This window comes from Perca flavescens, chromosome 18 (assembly GCF_004354835.1).
Source record: "Perca flavescens isolate YP-PL-M2 chromosome 18, PFLA_1.0, whole genome shotgun sequence".
Classification (NCBI taxonomy): Eukaryota; Metazoa; Chordata; class Actinopteri; order Perciformes; family Percidae; genus Perca; species Perca flavescens.
In genome coordinates, this window is record NC_041348.1 from 22777954 (window position 1) to 22792839 (window position 14886).

The following is a 14886-nucleotide window of genomic DNA, read 5'->3' on the forward strand; positions in this document are numbered from 1 at the left end:
AGCCTGCAAAGTGTAATTGGGTTCATACAAGAGGTGTAATGAAGCCATCAGACTGCTAAATGGCCAGTAGACTGTTTTCGGTCTTTTAATTATTAATATTTTATTTTTACAGACAAGTCATGTACAATATGACTAAGCTCACAACTGCATGCCTCACAAGATAAGCCCACTCCAGTCTAAATAACTTACCAGAAAACAAACAGATATAATAGACTTATTGCTGGAAAAAGTCAGTTGATAAATGAAATGGTTGATTAGCAGAAAATGTTTTGGGAACAATTTAGGTAATTGATTAATTATTCAAGTCGTTTCTCATGAAAGAGAGAGAGAGATTTGAATGGTCAGTTTCTGTTCACACAGTAGTAGGGTCTGTCTTGGTTTGCATTTTTTCAAGTCTGCCTTAAAACAACACCGCCATGCCCATATGTATATTGAAACTCTCTGTAATTGTTCCTACTGCCAGTTAAGATAACCCCTGACATGGGTCACAAAATATAATCTAATAGACGAAGAAGTTCTTTTACCAAGCAATGTGTTCCTGTTCTTATTCAAGTTGCAGTGGCTAATTAAAAATTAATTATATGGAACGGGAAAGAAAGCGCAGATCAGGTTTTCCTCAATTTAGTTTGAAGTACCTTTTACGTAGTTGAGGTTTAGCCAAAACAAGCTGTGCTTCAATTTCATGAAGGGGAATTAAAACAAGGACAATGGATTGTCTCTAGGTTGTTGCAGTCTTGAATTGAATGAGCTGTAATGCCTCTAATGTTAGAGTACATGTGTGTGAATGATGGTTTCAAACCATAAAATGACACTGCTGTGTTAATCGGCCTACAGTTTTGTGGTAATGCATGGTACACTAATATTACAGAACCACATACTGTCTATCATTATTATACCCAAATACATTTATATGGAAATAATGGTTGTTTTATGAAAATCCATACCATTTTCAGAGTAGCAGAAATGACAAAACAGAAATCACAGTAAATGACAGTGTTAGCAAAACAGTTGGATGACTCTCTTTCAAGCAGTGAATGCTCACTGTTACAATTTAAGACTATTCTGGAGGATAGCACAAAGGCAACAATGGTGCCTGTGTTTTTGGGTGTGGCCCATGTTTTCAGCTCATCTTTGGGAACCAACAGAAGGGAGGATCAAGGATTTTGTCTGTTTGCTCATTTGAAATTGCCTGTAATGTCTGCCAGCTCAGTGATCAGCCGACTCTGTTGATCAAACAAACATTTGGTATGAACACTTTGCTTGCGCTCGTGCCTCTCCAGAATATTATATATTGTCACCATGCCTATATATTTTGCTATTTACAATTACAAATAATGACCGTTACTTTGATTATATTGAGGTTTTATTTTGTATACCAATTTGTTAAATGAAAGCAGTTTTGCCCTTATTTATATAAAGGGGACTTTTCTAAATGTTAACTAATAAACAAACTGACCTCATACAAATAACCCCTCTTTAATTTAACCCCAATCAGACAGATTACAGCATATGCCACATATTAGGCCAATCTTTCTAAATTGAGCAGTTCAACAGAGAAGGGTGATTGCTCGGAAATGTAATTAGGTTTCAAATGATCTGGATGATTGTTGTCCAGATGGGGCGCTTTAAGTATATTATAAAAGATCAGCTCAAATGGAATGGGAGCTGTTAACAGATTACTTTTACAGCTCCAGAGAAGAGTATACCTAAAAAAAAAAAAAAAAAAAAAAAATATGTTCACTCCTGTTATTTGAAAAACATTCCCCCTCCACTGTAGTATTTTCTGAGAGTGGAGATGGAGGTGTGAGGCTGATAAAAAGGTTAAAGGTCGTAATGTCTGTGCTTCATGCTCAAGCAACCTGGCACACCAGTGAGCATAATGTAGAAGAAGAGTGGAGACAAATTAATATCAGCCAAATGCTCGTATCGTGACTCATGCTGGTAAACTAGCCTATTTTTGACCGCTATTTTAACACTTTAACAGTCAATGCCCTCAGGTTTTTCAACCCCCCCCAGTCGAGCACACTCGTGTATGAAAAGTAATTTTCCAGCAATAACTTGTCTTTGGAGTTTCTCCATTGGTTCTACTTGATTTAACTGAAGCCAAAAATGGGGAAATATACAGAATAAGATGAACAAAATCAGTAAAACCCTTGTGTAATGCAGTCTTAGCTAATAATACCAACAAGGTAGAACTCCAAGTATGTCCATACACAACAAAAATCAAACATTTAAATAATAACAATAATAGTAGATATTGTAGAACTACTTTAATGGATTCAGCCAAAGGGATTTTAAAGTTGCTAATAGTTACACAGTGTCCTCTTAGTACAGTATTACATTTTTATATTCCTGCAGAAGTTTAATTTGTGGGGAACTGTGGAAAGGATTTTTAGTTTTTGTTATGTTTGCTTCTAAGTCTTTATCACACCTGCAAGGGCTGGCCATGGATTAGTTGAGCTTCGTGCTCATGCAGACAAAGCACCTAACCACTGGTGATGTATGCAATTTGAAGATAGAGGAATCTCATACAAGTGAAGGCTCTTTGTGTTGGTGCAAGGCAACCGGGGACAAGTTTAATAAAGAGAATTTGTTTGCAATTTATTGTATGAAGCATTTTATTCACATGGCCGCAAATACTTCAGATAGTATTTGTGAACATTAGAGAGTACTCCTTTTAGCATTACAAATCCCCCTGATGTAGGTATGAGAGGTAAAAGTTGGTAGTTGCCATGTGTATATTTGTTGCTGAGCAGTCACATTGTACAAAAAGCCATTTTTGTTTGACAATGGTTCCCACAAAGCAAAGCTAGATAAAAGGAAAAGTTGTTGTTTTGGTAATGCAATTAGCATGTATCTGTTTGGTGATTTTTCGTTTTGATAAAAGCTCTTACGGCTTCACCTTTTTTATTTTTTCATTTAAATTGATCAACAATTTGCACATTAGAGATACACAGAGTCTTTGTTGTTGCCGAGTGGAGCCCAAATCTCAAGTCTTCGCTCACGGCAATTCAGCTTTAAAGTGTGATTACCATATTAAGTCCTCCTCCAAATAAAGTAATTAAAGAAAATTATACACAGATTTGTTTGTGTGGAGGAAGGGCATTTTCGCAGAACAATGGTATTGTATTAATTAAGTGTCATAAGGGTCATAACAGTTGATGATAATCCCCCAAAAAACAGTCCAGTCTACTGTAATTGAAGAAAAAAAATCTGCATGTTCATTTAATTACACAAAATGCTTCCCCAGCCCCCAATTTTATGCTTTCACATTATGTACACGGCCACTTGCAGTATTTACATTACATGTGTATTATACATTCCAGTTCAGCTAACATACTGTAGTGGGGAGACTCAGGACTAACCTGACTCCGCCAGATGGATTGCTTCGCATTTGCTCGGCATATCCATCTGGGAACTTTCCATTGGAGAACTTTTGGGAAGGGGCGAAAATACTGGTTAGCTGATTGGATAAACCATCTGTCTATCACCACCTATGTTGGTGATAGACGGGCCAAATCAACCAATCAGATCAATGAAGTGTATGACGTACTAACTAACCTGACTCCGCCAGATGGATTGCTTCGCATTTGCTCGGCAATGCCGTTTTTTTGCTCTTCTTTCAATGAAGGAATACTTTCTAATTCGGATAAAACTTGCGCGATAGCTAGGCTCATCTTATTCCGTGGATGCCGCCATGTTGTGTAGACTGAACAGTCGCTTCTCGTTGCGTCACACCTAAACCCGCCTGAAAACCGACGTGCTTACATGCATCGAGAGTCTTTCTAACCTAAAGACCAGCACGAATACGACTTGATGCTACCTTGTAATTCTAAATGCATGATGGTTCTTCTTTTCATTCCGCAGGTACATGATGTTGATCAACGGGAAAAATGAAGTATTCATGATCGACAGGGACAACACGATCTTCCACATAGCAAACCTAGAGTTTCCTTTTCGGAAGGATCCACGTGTTCACCTATCAAATACTCTATTGGACGGGGTGAGTTATCCTTCTCATTCCTGGATTGTTATATATTGTGCCATGCTAGCTTCCATCGTTGCTTCAACTGTTTCTCCCATTGACTTGAATTGCACGTCGCCTCCGTCTCCATCCTTGTCCCACTCCCTTCCTGCCCCTGCCGCAACATCCCGCTTGTTTAGTCTTAGCAGATAATTGACATCAGTTGCCAAACCTTAGGTGAAAGAAAAGCACGTTTGAGTCTGACAGTAGAGCCTGTCAAACACGGCTGACAGGAAAATCATCATCCATCTCCTGTGAAATTGGTTAAATGAGTGTTTTACAGTTTTCTGGTAATGTTTGCCTCTCTGTTCCGCACTGGGTTGTAATACTCAGCGGTGCACTCTCCCTGGGTGGTGGCGGGGTCGGAGACTTATCCTCACCCTCTTATACAAGGCTCAGATGTTTATTAGCATGCGTGTGCTTATGTGGTCACACAGGTCCCCAGCAGCAGGTGCCCATGCATGAGTCATTATCACACTCCCTAACTGCAAAACTGCTGCATTATCATGTAGTTGCCCGAGATTTTGTTATAATTGCCTGGCAGCGTTTTGTGTTTGATGTTCTAGGACGGGAGATGACCGATAAGTTGCCTGTGATTGTTTTTTGTTTTGCTCCCAGCCTTGTTTTGACAGTTTAGCAATTTTATAGAAAATAGGTATGCGCTTCCTCTTGGCTTCACAGTTGCTGATTGATGCGGTGAATTTAGTTTCCTCATTCAGGCAGGACACCTAATTGCAGTGTATTAGTGTTACTTTGAAGGAGTGGTGCGGGTGTGTGTTTAGATTGCTACAAGGTTTGTTTAGACTTTCTTTATTCATCTGTTGATGCTTCTGGGCTCTCAGTTCGGAGAGGCTGTGTTTGGCTGTTTACGGTCCCTGTAGAAGCCCAGCTGTGTTGTGTGATATGTTTCATCTTCAGCCCAAAGGCACAGGTCTTTGTCTTGACATGCTGTTTTGTTTTTACAGTTTTTAATGAGCTTTACATCAACTTGAGTTCCAATATTGGATGAGTGTGCAATATATAGATTGAATTCCTGGCAATTTCCTTTGGTCACACTTTGATTCATCCGCTGCTGTCTGTCTGTGCAACGGTTCAGTGCGCCAGATGCATATTGATGGCAGCCTCCTGGAATGACATCATTGCTTCTCTCCAACCCCTCCTACAGTGATCTGTATGGCGCCATTCACTCCTCTCTCTCTGCTTTACCAGGCTGGCTTTGGCAATCATGTTTGGATTTTTGGTCTTTTGTAGGGCTGTACCAAATGTCTTTTTTTTTTTTTCTTTTTTTACATTCGAAGCTTCTATTGAGGTTTTCGAATGGAACTTCCAATGTCTGTCGGCATATTTTATGACGTCATCACCCCGAAAAGGTAAAAAGAGGAACAAACGAGGAATTTGCTTATTGTTTATCGTACTTAATAGCTGTTATTTAATTAAAGTGAGTGCCTTGTTAAGGGTATCACACTATGAATAGCCTGTAAGCTAACTTTAAAAAATGCAAGTAGTCAAGTGGCACCCACCGCCACTAGTGAAACTAACGTCAACGTGACTTTGCTGGTGGCTGCCAGATTTTTTCAAAATCTGCCACTGTATTGAGGGCTGAGTGAGGTGTGAGCCCGCATGATGTAGACTTTGTCCTTTGCCCAAGTCTGCGGTGTCTGCAAGCAGCCCAACATTTGTGACACGTGTGAGGACTGCACCGACTGTGCATGCTAGCTCTCCCTTAGTCCCACCTTAGCTTCACCCAGGCTTTGTCTTCATCACTTCTGAAACCAATGGGTGACATTAGTCATTTCGTTGACATTTCACTAGAAGTTATTGTTTTAAATCCTGGATTCAAAAACAGGTTTTCATCCACATTCAAAGCACATGGTATTGCTGATGAATTTAAACAAGAAGGAGCTGTCATCAACATGTCTACTCATTTGGTTTTTGGGAAACAACAGATTTTGCTGCCAGATTGTGCCGCCAAAGAGGTTATTATAGCCTATTTGGTGCAGCTATACTACATACAGTTAATTCAAGTGTGTGTGTGTGTGTGTGTGTGTGTGTGTGTGTGTGTGTGTGTGTGTGTGTGTGTGTGTGTGTGTGTGTGTGTGTGTGTGTGTGTGTGTGTGTGTGTGTGTGTGTGTGTGTGTGTGTGTGTGTGTGTGTTATAATACATTTAACTTTGTTCCTGGTTCAAAAACCCAAATATTATATCAACTCAACGGGGCTGGAGCTTACCAACGTGCAGCACAATAACAGTAGCTGTCCACACAAACCCTGTGGTGAGAAATGCCGGTCTGGGGCCACAGTGTACTCATCCGACTTGACCACTACAGCAGAGTCCCTGGAGCTCGTATATAGCCATTCTCAATAAAAAAAAAAATACAACTTGGCCAAAAGAGGGCTGCAACATTTCATGACCTAAATGACCCAAAATAATGTCCTTCTTTTTAGGGATGCTAATTTTGAATTTATTTTCTGACCAATAGCTGATCTTCGTAAAACCGATCATTAACCGTTGACCGATAAGCAGGCAACGGAGTCCCACTTCACCTTTCCGGTAGGCTCGAGCATACTTTCCTCGTTCCGTGGACCGCTGCGGACTTGTACCGTTTGCACAGCCATAATGTGGCGAGCATTGTCGTGGACACATGCATCCGCTTGTCCGCAGCGGTCCGCGGAGCCCGGAGTCCGCGGAGCCTGAGCCTGTCTCCACCGGTAAGAGTGAAAAATGACATAACATTATTTATAATAAGTTTATTTGATTCACAGCTGCTACATATAGTGTTTTGACCTCTACAACCAACTGCATTTTACCTCAAACTTGCAACTAGTTAACTTTCTAAAGCGGGCACAATCGCTTGTTTGCCAAGAGTCGGGTCGGTGATTATGAATGTGTGATTGTGTAAAAGTGTTCACGAGATAGATACCAACCTTTTGTGAACTTGTGAATTTCGCCAGCCGTCTTCTCTCCTTGATGGAGACAGACGCTGTGTGCACAGTGGCATCGATGGTGTTTTAAGCCCCCAACGTCGCCTTACAGGCACTAACCCTCACCGTAACCTTAAACATAACCATTGCCGCGGTGCGTGGAAGGTGATGTTTGGGGGCTTAAACAAACCCAACACTGCTGTGTGTGTGTGTGTGTGTGTGTGTGAGTGTGAGTGTGACAGAGAGACGGAGGAGAGCAGGGAAAGGAAATTACGTTTAAAATAATAACGAAACGCAATGTGCGGCCGCCGGTGTTGATAGTGAGGCGGACCGCCACACCATGGTCTATGTGTGGGAAACACTGCAAGTATCTATGAAGTAAACCACACCTCTTCATTTTCATATAACATTGTATTTTTTTCTTAAATGAACATGAAACTGATAATTACCATCAACAGATCTTAGGATCTTAGCTAATGTTAGCAATTAATTGCGGTTAAACAAAGATTTGTGGATTATGTAAAAAGAAATTGCTATTAGACAATTGTGTAATAATACTTGCAGGCCTATGTTTCATTTGGTCAAAATGTATGTCGGAGTATTTCCGTCTACCAAAATAACGTTTTGTGTAATTGCCGAACCTTTCAGTGATTTCTAACCTACCTCTCCTCTTCCTGTCAGAGCACAGTTACCTGAATATTTCATGAGGGGAAAGGGAGTAAATTTAGTTCTCTAAATGTAGTGCTTCACTTTCAAATGTGTCCCAGGTAAAGCATCTGAGTTGCGACCCTACTTTCACTTACGCTTACACTACTTCAGCTGTGGTGACGTTTGCATCTCTGCTGTCACTACATCACTACATGGTTGTGTAACATTTCTTTGAAAACTTCTCATGCGTGTGTTGGGTGTCCTGCCCGACCGCTGCACCTGCCTCTCAATTTGAGAGTCTTGCATAATGGATGTGCATTGCTACAGTGGGGGAAATAAGTATTTGACCCCTTGCTGATTTTGCAGGTTTGCCCACTTACAAAGAATGCAAAAATCTACAATTTTAATCATATGTACATTCTAACAGTGAAAGACAGAATCCCAAAGAAAATTCCAGAAAATCTCATCATATGAATTTATTAAAATTGATAACCATCTGATGAGGAAAAACAAGTATTTGACCCCCTGGACAAACAGCAAGTATTCTGGCTCCTACAAGCCAGTTAGTCTTTCTTTAAGACACAGCCCCAATCCAAACCAATTGTCTACATCAAATACACCTGCCTCACCTCGTTACCTGTATAAAAGACACTTGTCAACACCCAAACAACCAGCATCCAAGATCACCACCATGGGCAAGACCAAAGAGCTTTCTACGGACATCAGGGACAAGATTGTTGATCTGCACAAGGCTGGGATGGGCTACAAGAGAATCGGAAAGCAACTTGAGAGAAAAGATCAACTGTCGGTGCAGTTATCAGGAAATGGAAGAAGCACCACACCACCGCCAACCTCCTCGGTCTGGGCCTCCACACAAGATCTTGCCTCGTGAGGTGTCCCTGATCATGCGAACGGTGAGGAATCATCCCAAAACCACAAGGGGGGGGAACTGATGAATCAACTGAAGGCAGCTGGGACCACAGTTACAAAAGAAACGGTTGGTAACACACTACGCCGTCATGGATTGAAATCCTGCAGCGCACGCAAGGTCCCCCTGCTCAAGAAGAAACATGTACAGGCCCGCATGAAGTTCGCCATTCACCACCTGGACGACTCAGAAGAGGCCTGGAAGAAGGTGATGTGGTCAGATGAGACCAAAATAGAACTTTTGGCCTCAACTCAACTCGTCGTGTTTGGAGGGCAAAGAACACCGAGTACAACCCAAAGAACACCATCCCCACCGTCAAGCACGGTGGTGGCAACATCATGCTTTGGGGGTGCTTTTCAGCCAAGGGACGGGACAACTCCATCGTATTGAGGGGAGGATGGACGGGGCCATGTATCGTGGAATTCTGGACCGACATCTCCTTCCCTCAGTGAGAGAGCTGAAGATGGGTCGAGGATTTCAGCACGACAACGACCCTAAGCACACCGCCAAAGCAACAAAAGAGTGGCTGAAGAAGAAGCACATCAAGGTTCTGGAGTGGCCTAGCCAGTCTCCAGACCTGAATCCGATTGAAAATCTTTGGAGGGAGCTTAAAATTCGAGTTGCCAGGCGACAACCTCGGAACCTGAATGATTTGGAGGCTGTCTGCAGGGAGGTGGGCCAACATCCCTGCCGAAATGTGCACAAACCTTGTCACCAACTATAAAAACCGTTTGACATCTGTGCTGGCCAATAATGGCTTTTCTACAAAATATTAACATGCTGTTTGTCCAGGGGGTCAAATACTTGTTTTTCCTCATCAGATGGTTATCAATTTTAATAAATTCATATGATGTGATTTTCTGGAATTTTCTTTGGGATCCTGTCTTTCACTGTTAGAATGTACATATGATTAAAATTGTAGATTTTTGCATTCTTTGTAAGTGGGCAAACCTGCAAAATCAGCAAGGGGTCAAATACTTATTTCCCCCACTGTATTTCTGCTCATGTCCTTCTTCACCAGACCCCACCACACACAACGCACACACCCACCTCCCCTTCTATCTATCCTTCTCATCACTGCAGGCATCTCCCTTGAGAGCACTCACTCCCTAGTGTCACACTTCCTTCCTCCATAACTGCTTTTCAAACTTTTTTTTTTACTAGGAGCACTGCAGCCCCTAACTAAAAATGTTTAGGGTCACAGGCAGTACATTTAGGAGCGCAAACCTTAAATCGACCTGCAAAGCAATTTTTCACACAATGGATTTGGTCGCATTATGGAGCCCTGTTTGCTATAATGTTAAGACCGCCCAGAATAAGGATTATTCTTTGTTTTTATTTTGTACATCTTCGCTACTCAATTGTATATATAATTATCTTAATAACAACAGTATGCATCTCTTGTCTTTATCTCTGCAGGAGATGATCATCGACAAGGTGAATGGTCAGCCCGTCCCCCGCTATTTGATATACGACATCATCAAATTCAATGTGAGTAGGCTGGGCCGTTTTAGAATGTGTTGTCTTTTCCTTTGACCTATTGCTCCTAAAAAGCTGCCATATCAAGATGTCAGACAGAATCAACAAACTTGACCCCCACAGCCAACGCCACAACACTGGGGCTGAACTACGTCTGACCCATACTGAATATTTATAACCTAGGTCTTCGGTGGTCACAGTGGCTCAATGGTTAGCACTGTCGCCTCACAGCAAGTAGGTGCCGACAGCCTTTCTGTGTGGAGTTTGCATATTCTCCCCATGTTCGCGTGGGTTTCCTCTGGGTGCTCCGGTTTCTTCCCATTACCAAAAACATGTATGTCAGGTTAGTGCTTGTGTCAGTGCCCCATGCCTAAAAGGCACTGGCAAAAAGACTGGAGTTGGTCCCCAGGCACCTGCAGCTTCCCACTGCTCCTATGTAGGCCTAAGGATGGGTTAAATGCAGATGACAAATTTCATTTCTCTGTGAATGACAACAAAGGCAGCTTTAGAACCTTTAACTTTTGTGCTTTCAAAACTAAAATTGGTTTTGCTGAACTCCCTTGACCAGTAATTTTAATTATCACTTAGAACTAAAATTGTGTTAAATATTAATCCAAGCTTTTAACATGGTCAGAGTCACTTTATTGGGTTGAAAAGAACCTAATGCTTAGTCCATTACTTGCATTATAGTTGGGCAGCAGTAATTGCCCTGGTGCATTTTAACATGTAAAATTAGCTTTATATATATATTTTTGTAATAGCATGTTTGTCCTGTTACATTATTTTGACGTGGCCATTTTTCTTGAGAACAGCCTCAGGACAACATTAAAAGGCTGTTAATTGCTAACACTTGTCCAAACTGTAAATTAATTCATCCCTTTAACCAATCTGCATGCTTCTAATGGCAAGCAGGCAAGCACAGAGAGAAATTAGCCTTCAGATTGCCCTTAGCAAGCCTCCGTTCTCTTACTTGATGAATACCTCAGGACAAAGGGGAGGATGGGAGGGGTTACTTCGCCCATTATGTTTGTCACCATCTTTTCTCCATCAATCAGGATGATCACACAAGCAAGTAGCTCAATAAAGGCTCCTGTGGTGAGGGGAACGTCTTTGTAACATGGTGCAGAGGTTAGCAGCTCCACATGACTTCCTCTACCACCCCCAAGCCATCAGTAAAGCGCTGTCGTATTGATCCTAGCTGGCCATTAGCTTTCTCCATTATCTGTGGAGGCCTGCTCCTTGGCACCGAGGCTCCATCCCGAGCCCGAGGATGGAAATGCAGCAGGAGGGAGAACACACCACCTGCTCGGCCCATGGCCCAACGTGACATCTTACTTGTTTGGAAAGTCAGGTGAAGCACAGTACTGGGATTTTATTGTTTAGAGCTTGATGAGGAGTGTGTGTCCTCTCGCCGTGATAGGTGATTTAGCTGTATGGAGGGTCAAAGTATACTTAGTTCTGTGGATTTTGATAAAGAGAGCATATACTGTGCTGTTCATGTTAGAGCAATGGATCTTAGTCATCCTACAAACTGTTTTTATGTCGAGAGTGCTGCTGTGTACAATACCGCTCCAACCATTTAACTGACTGTGCCTGATATTTAAATGCCTGATAAATTGTTTTCTAAAAATAAAGTCAGTCAATCAGGCTGGCATGTATTTCCTTTTGTAAAGAAGTACATACCATGTAGTTTTAGCATTTTCTGCTTTTTTTCTGTTTTGCTGGAAACAGATATGATGTAATCGCGGTAAGAAATATTTAGGTGAATCATTGGTAAAAAATAAATAAATGTAAAGACAAATTCGCAGCTCCAAACTTTGCAGGTGTGTTGGACTAAAACAAAGACTTGAATAAAGAGAAAATCCTGTACACTGCTCTTGCCACAGCATCACCATTTATTAAAGACAATTTTAAAGAAAACTTAACGTTTCGGTCCCTCTGGACCTTTGTCCAGAGTATTTCAATCATGAACACAACAATAGTCTAATAAATACTTTATTGAAATATGGTCTTAAATACAAGAATGTATTTTAAATTTTTTTTGCAAAAAATCACAATACATACAGTTTTCGATTCCCCACCCCTAGTATTTTCTATTTCTGCTCTCACTGTAAAGTATTAAAAGCCTTTTTTTTTTTTTTTTGTCTTTTGTGGAAAGTTGATCCTGCCCATCAGTCACTGTCAGCTCTCCCACTGTGGGGGAAGCTTTTATTTCTGATTCTGCAGCTCTCTGGTGTTTAACATTTTATGAGCCTTTATATATAGATTCTTTATGCACTTACATCAATTTACCCATAAAGGGGGTTATGTAATGCACAGAATCATACCTTGTTGGACTGAATACAGTCTTTGACTTTCTATTTATGATGAATGCATCTGTAGATGCATGTTCTATAATATAATGTCAAATATTTTAAGAATCTTCAGAATACTGTATGTAAACTCATAGCTGTATGTTGAGGAGAACCAGTGTCATACATTTGTTGTTATTGACCACAGGTAGGATATGTGCCTCTTAAACTGAGATTATTAGGGCTGCAACTAAAAAATATTTTCATTAGCTATTCAACTGTAGATGAATTTATTGATTCATTTTAAATCTCAGAAAATATTGAAATTTCTGTCCAAAACCCAAACATATTCAGTTTATTATAATAGAAAACCAACAAATACTTAGATCTGAGTAGTTGGAACCATTGAGCTTTTTTGATTGAAAGTTGGGTCTGCAACTGACAGTTGTTTACATTATTGATTATTAGGTCTAGGTACTGAACTTTGATACTTTTAGGCACCGACCAAATCACCTCCCTAGTATTGAGTGTTGAAAAATGCATTATCATTCAATACCAAATTTCAGTACCAAAGGATTAAATCTCATCAGTGTCAGTGAGCCAATAGGCATACAGCATGCTTCTACCAAGATATAATAATGCTTGTGATTGGCCGTCTACACGTCATAGAAACTCTACGTTACGCACAGAGATGGGGCTCAAGTGTGTGTTGCATTTTGAGAGGCTTGACAGTGTGCTTCACAAAGGTGTAAAGGCGCTTGAGAAAAAAACGATTTGTACTGTAATATGTAATGTTGTAATTTACTTTTTTTTTTATATTGATTTTATCAAATTACTTATAGAGGTGTAACAAAATCTTGTCCCACGAGTAAGAAGTTAACGAAGGAAACTTTTGTTTTTGCCAAATTGTTCCAGCTGTAAAGGTCTGTAGAAACTTAAGCTTTACAGTAGGGTTGCACGATATTGACAAAATGTGATATTGCGATATTGATTATGAATATTGCAATATCGATATTAATGTCAGTATTTTTAAACATGTAAAGTTACAAAGGTTATGGGAAAATGCATCAAAATAGATTCATAACAAGTTAAACAAGTTTTCTTACAACACAAGGTTTATTTCAACAGTCATATTGGACTGGTACAACCTGAATAAATAACGACCACGTCTACAGAACAGGACATGTTTTACATGTTGTACAGTATAAAATAAATAGAACAGGACACAACTTTTCTTTCGCTTCTTTGATTTGTTCTGTTTTGTTGTCTCTATCAATTTCTTCACTTACACTGTCACGCGAAATATGCACACACACATGGTACGCTACATAGGGTTTGTCACATAGTGGACCCGTGCGCTGACGTGCACTAACGTGCAAGTGTAACTGGCCAATGAAACATGATCATTATAGCGTTTCAAGCGGACTCTAAATCGAACACAACTAAGCCACACAGCCTACGGATAGGGCTGGGTATTGTTAAAAGAAATTCAATACCTGTACCGATACCAATACCGTGACTTCAATACCGGTTCCTAAATGATCATTTTGTCGATCCCAAATTTATAAGACAAAAAAAAATTACAAATTACAAAAAATACAACATTACGGCACAAATCTTTTTGTTTATATTCAGCTCTACGTGAGCCCAGTCTCTGTGCATAACTTAGTTTTTCCTGCATCCCTCTACGATGTGTAACACTAAACAGCCAATCACAAGCATTATTAGATATTGCCAGGAGCATGCTGAATGCTTATTGGTTCACTGACGCTGATGAGATTTACTCCTTAGGTATTGAAATTGGGTATTGAATGACGAGGCATTTTTCGATATTTAATACTTTAGAGGCAATTCAGTCGGTGCCTAAAAAGAATTGAATTTGGTACCCAGCCCTACCAACGGATGGACGCATCGCTCCACAAAATAAACAAAATATTGCATACTTATTGCGACACTTCCGATATATTGCGATAAAGATATTGAGTCGCTATATCTTGCACCCCTAGATATAATGCGCAACGTGATATTGCGATAACGATATTGAGTCGATCTATCTTGCACCCCTACTTTACAGTTCACAGTAGTTGCGGGAGGCTATATAGGCAGAGGTGTCCTGAGGCGATCTGCACTATCAGCATCAGAGCAGATCAAGGCATTTCTTTGTAGATCGGTATCAGTTATATCAATATTGCTGTTGCTTGTCAAAAAGTGGTGCATTGTGCTGTGTTTAAATGCTGTTCTAGTCAAAATCCCACAGTGATGACAGTAAGTTAAAGTGGACCACCACAGAAAAATATGTGGCAGCTACAAAAGATAAGATCGATCTTTGTTCCCATCAATTTTGGATTAACAAGATTCTTATCGGCTCTGTTTTCCTGTTGAACAGGCATGGACAGCACATGCCTTGAATCATTCACACTTACATCTTGTTCTGTCCTGATGACACAGCTGACAGATGGTGCAGAATGTGTGGGACATGATACCAGCTGTTGCTCCAGGAAAATGTAGTGTTTTTTTTTTGTAGTCGCACTAAAAAAAGTCCTAAATGAGTGTTTCTCAAACTTTTAATTTGCCTTTACCCTTATCTGTTGTAGCCA

General features: G+C 40.5%; 1 protein-coding gene across 2 annotated transcripts in view; it reads left to right on the forward strand.

Moving 5' to 3' along the window:
- rngtt (RNA guanylyltransferase and 5'-phosphatase) overlaps nt 1–14886 on the forward strand; it is an 88732-nt gene that overhangs the window by 25038 nt on the left and 48808 nt on the right. For both annotated transcript variants that reach the window (XM_028605866.1, XM_028605867.1), the window contains 2 exons: nt 3868–4003; nt 9939–10010. In XM_028605866.1, coding sequence (XP_028461667.1) covers nt 3868–4003; nt 9939–10010 — 208 coding nt within the window. The remainder of the gene's footprint in view (nt 1–3867; nt 4004–9938; nt 10011–14886) is intronic.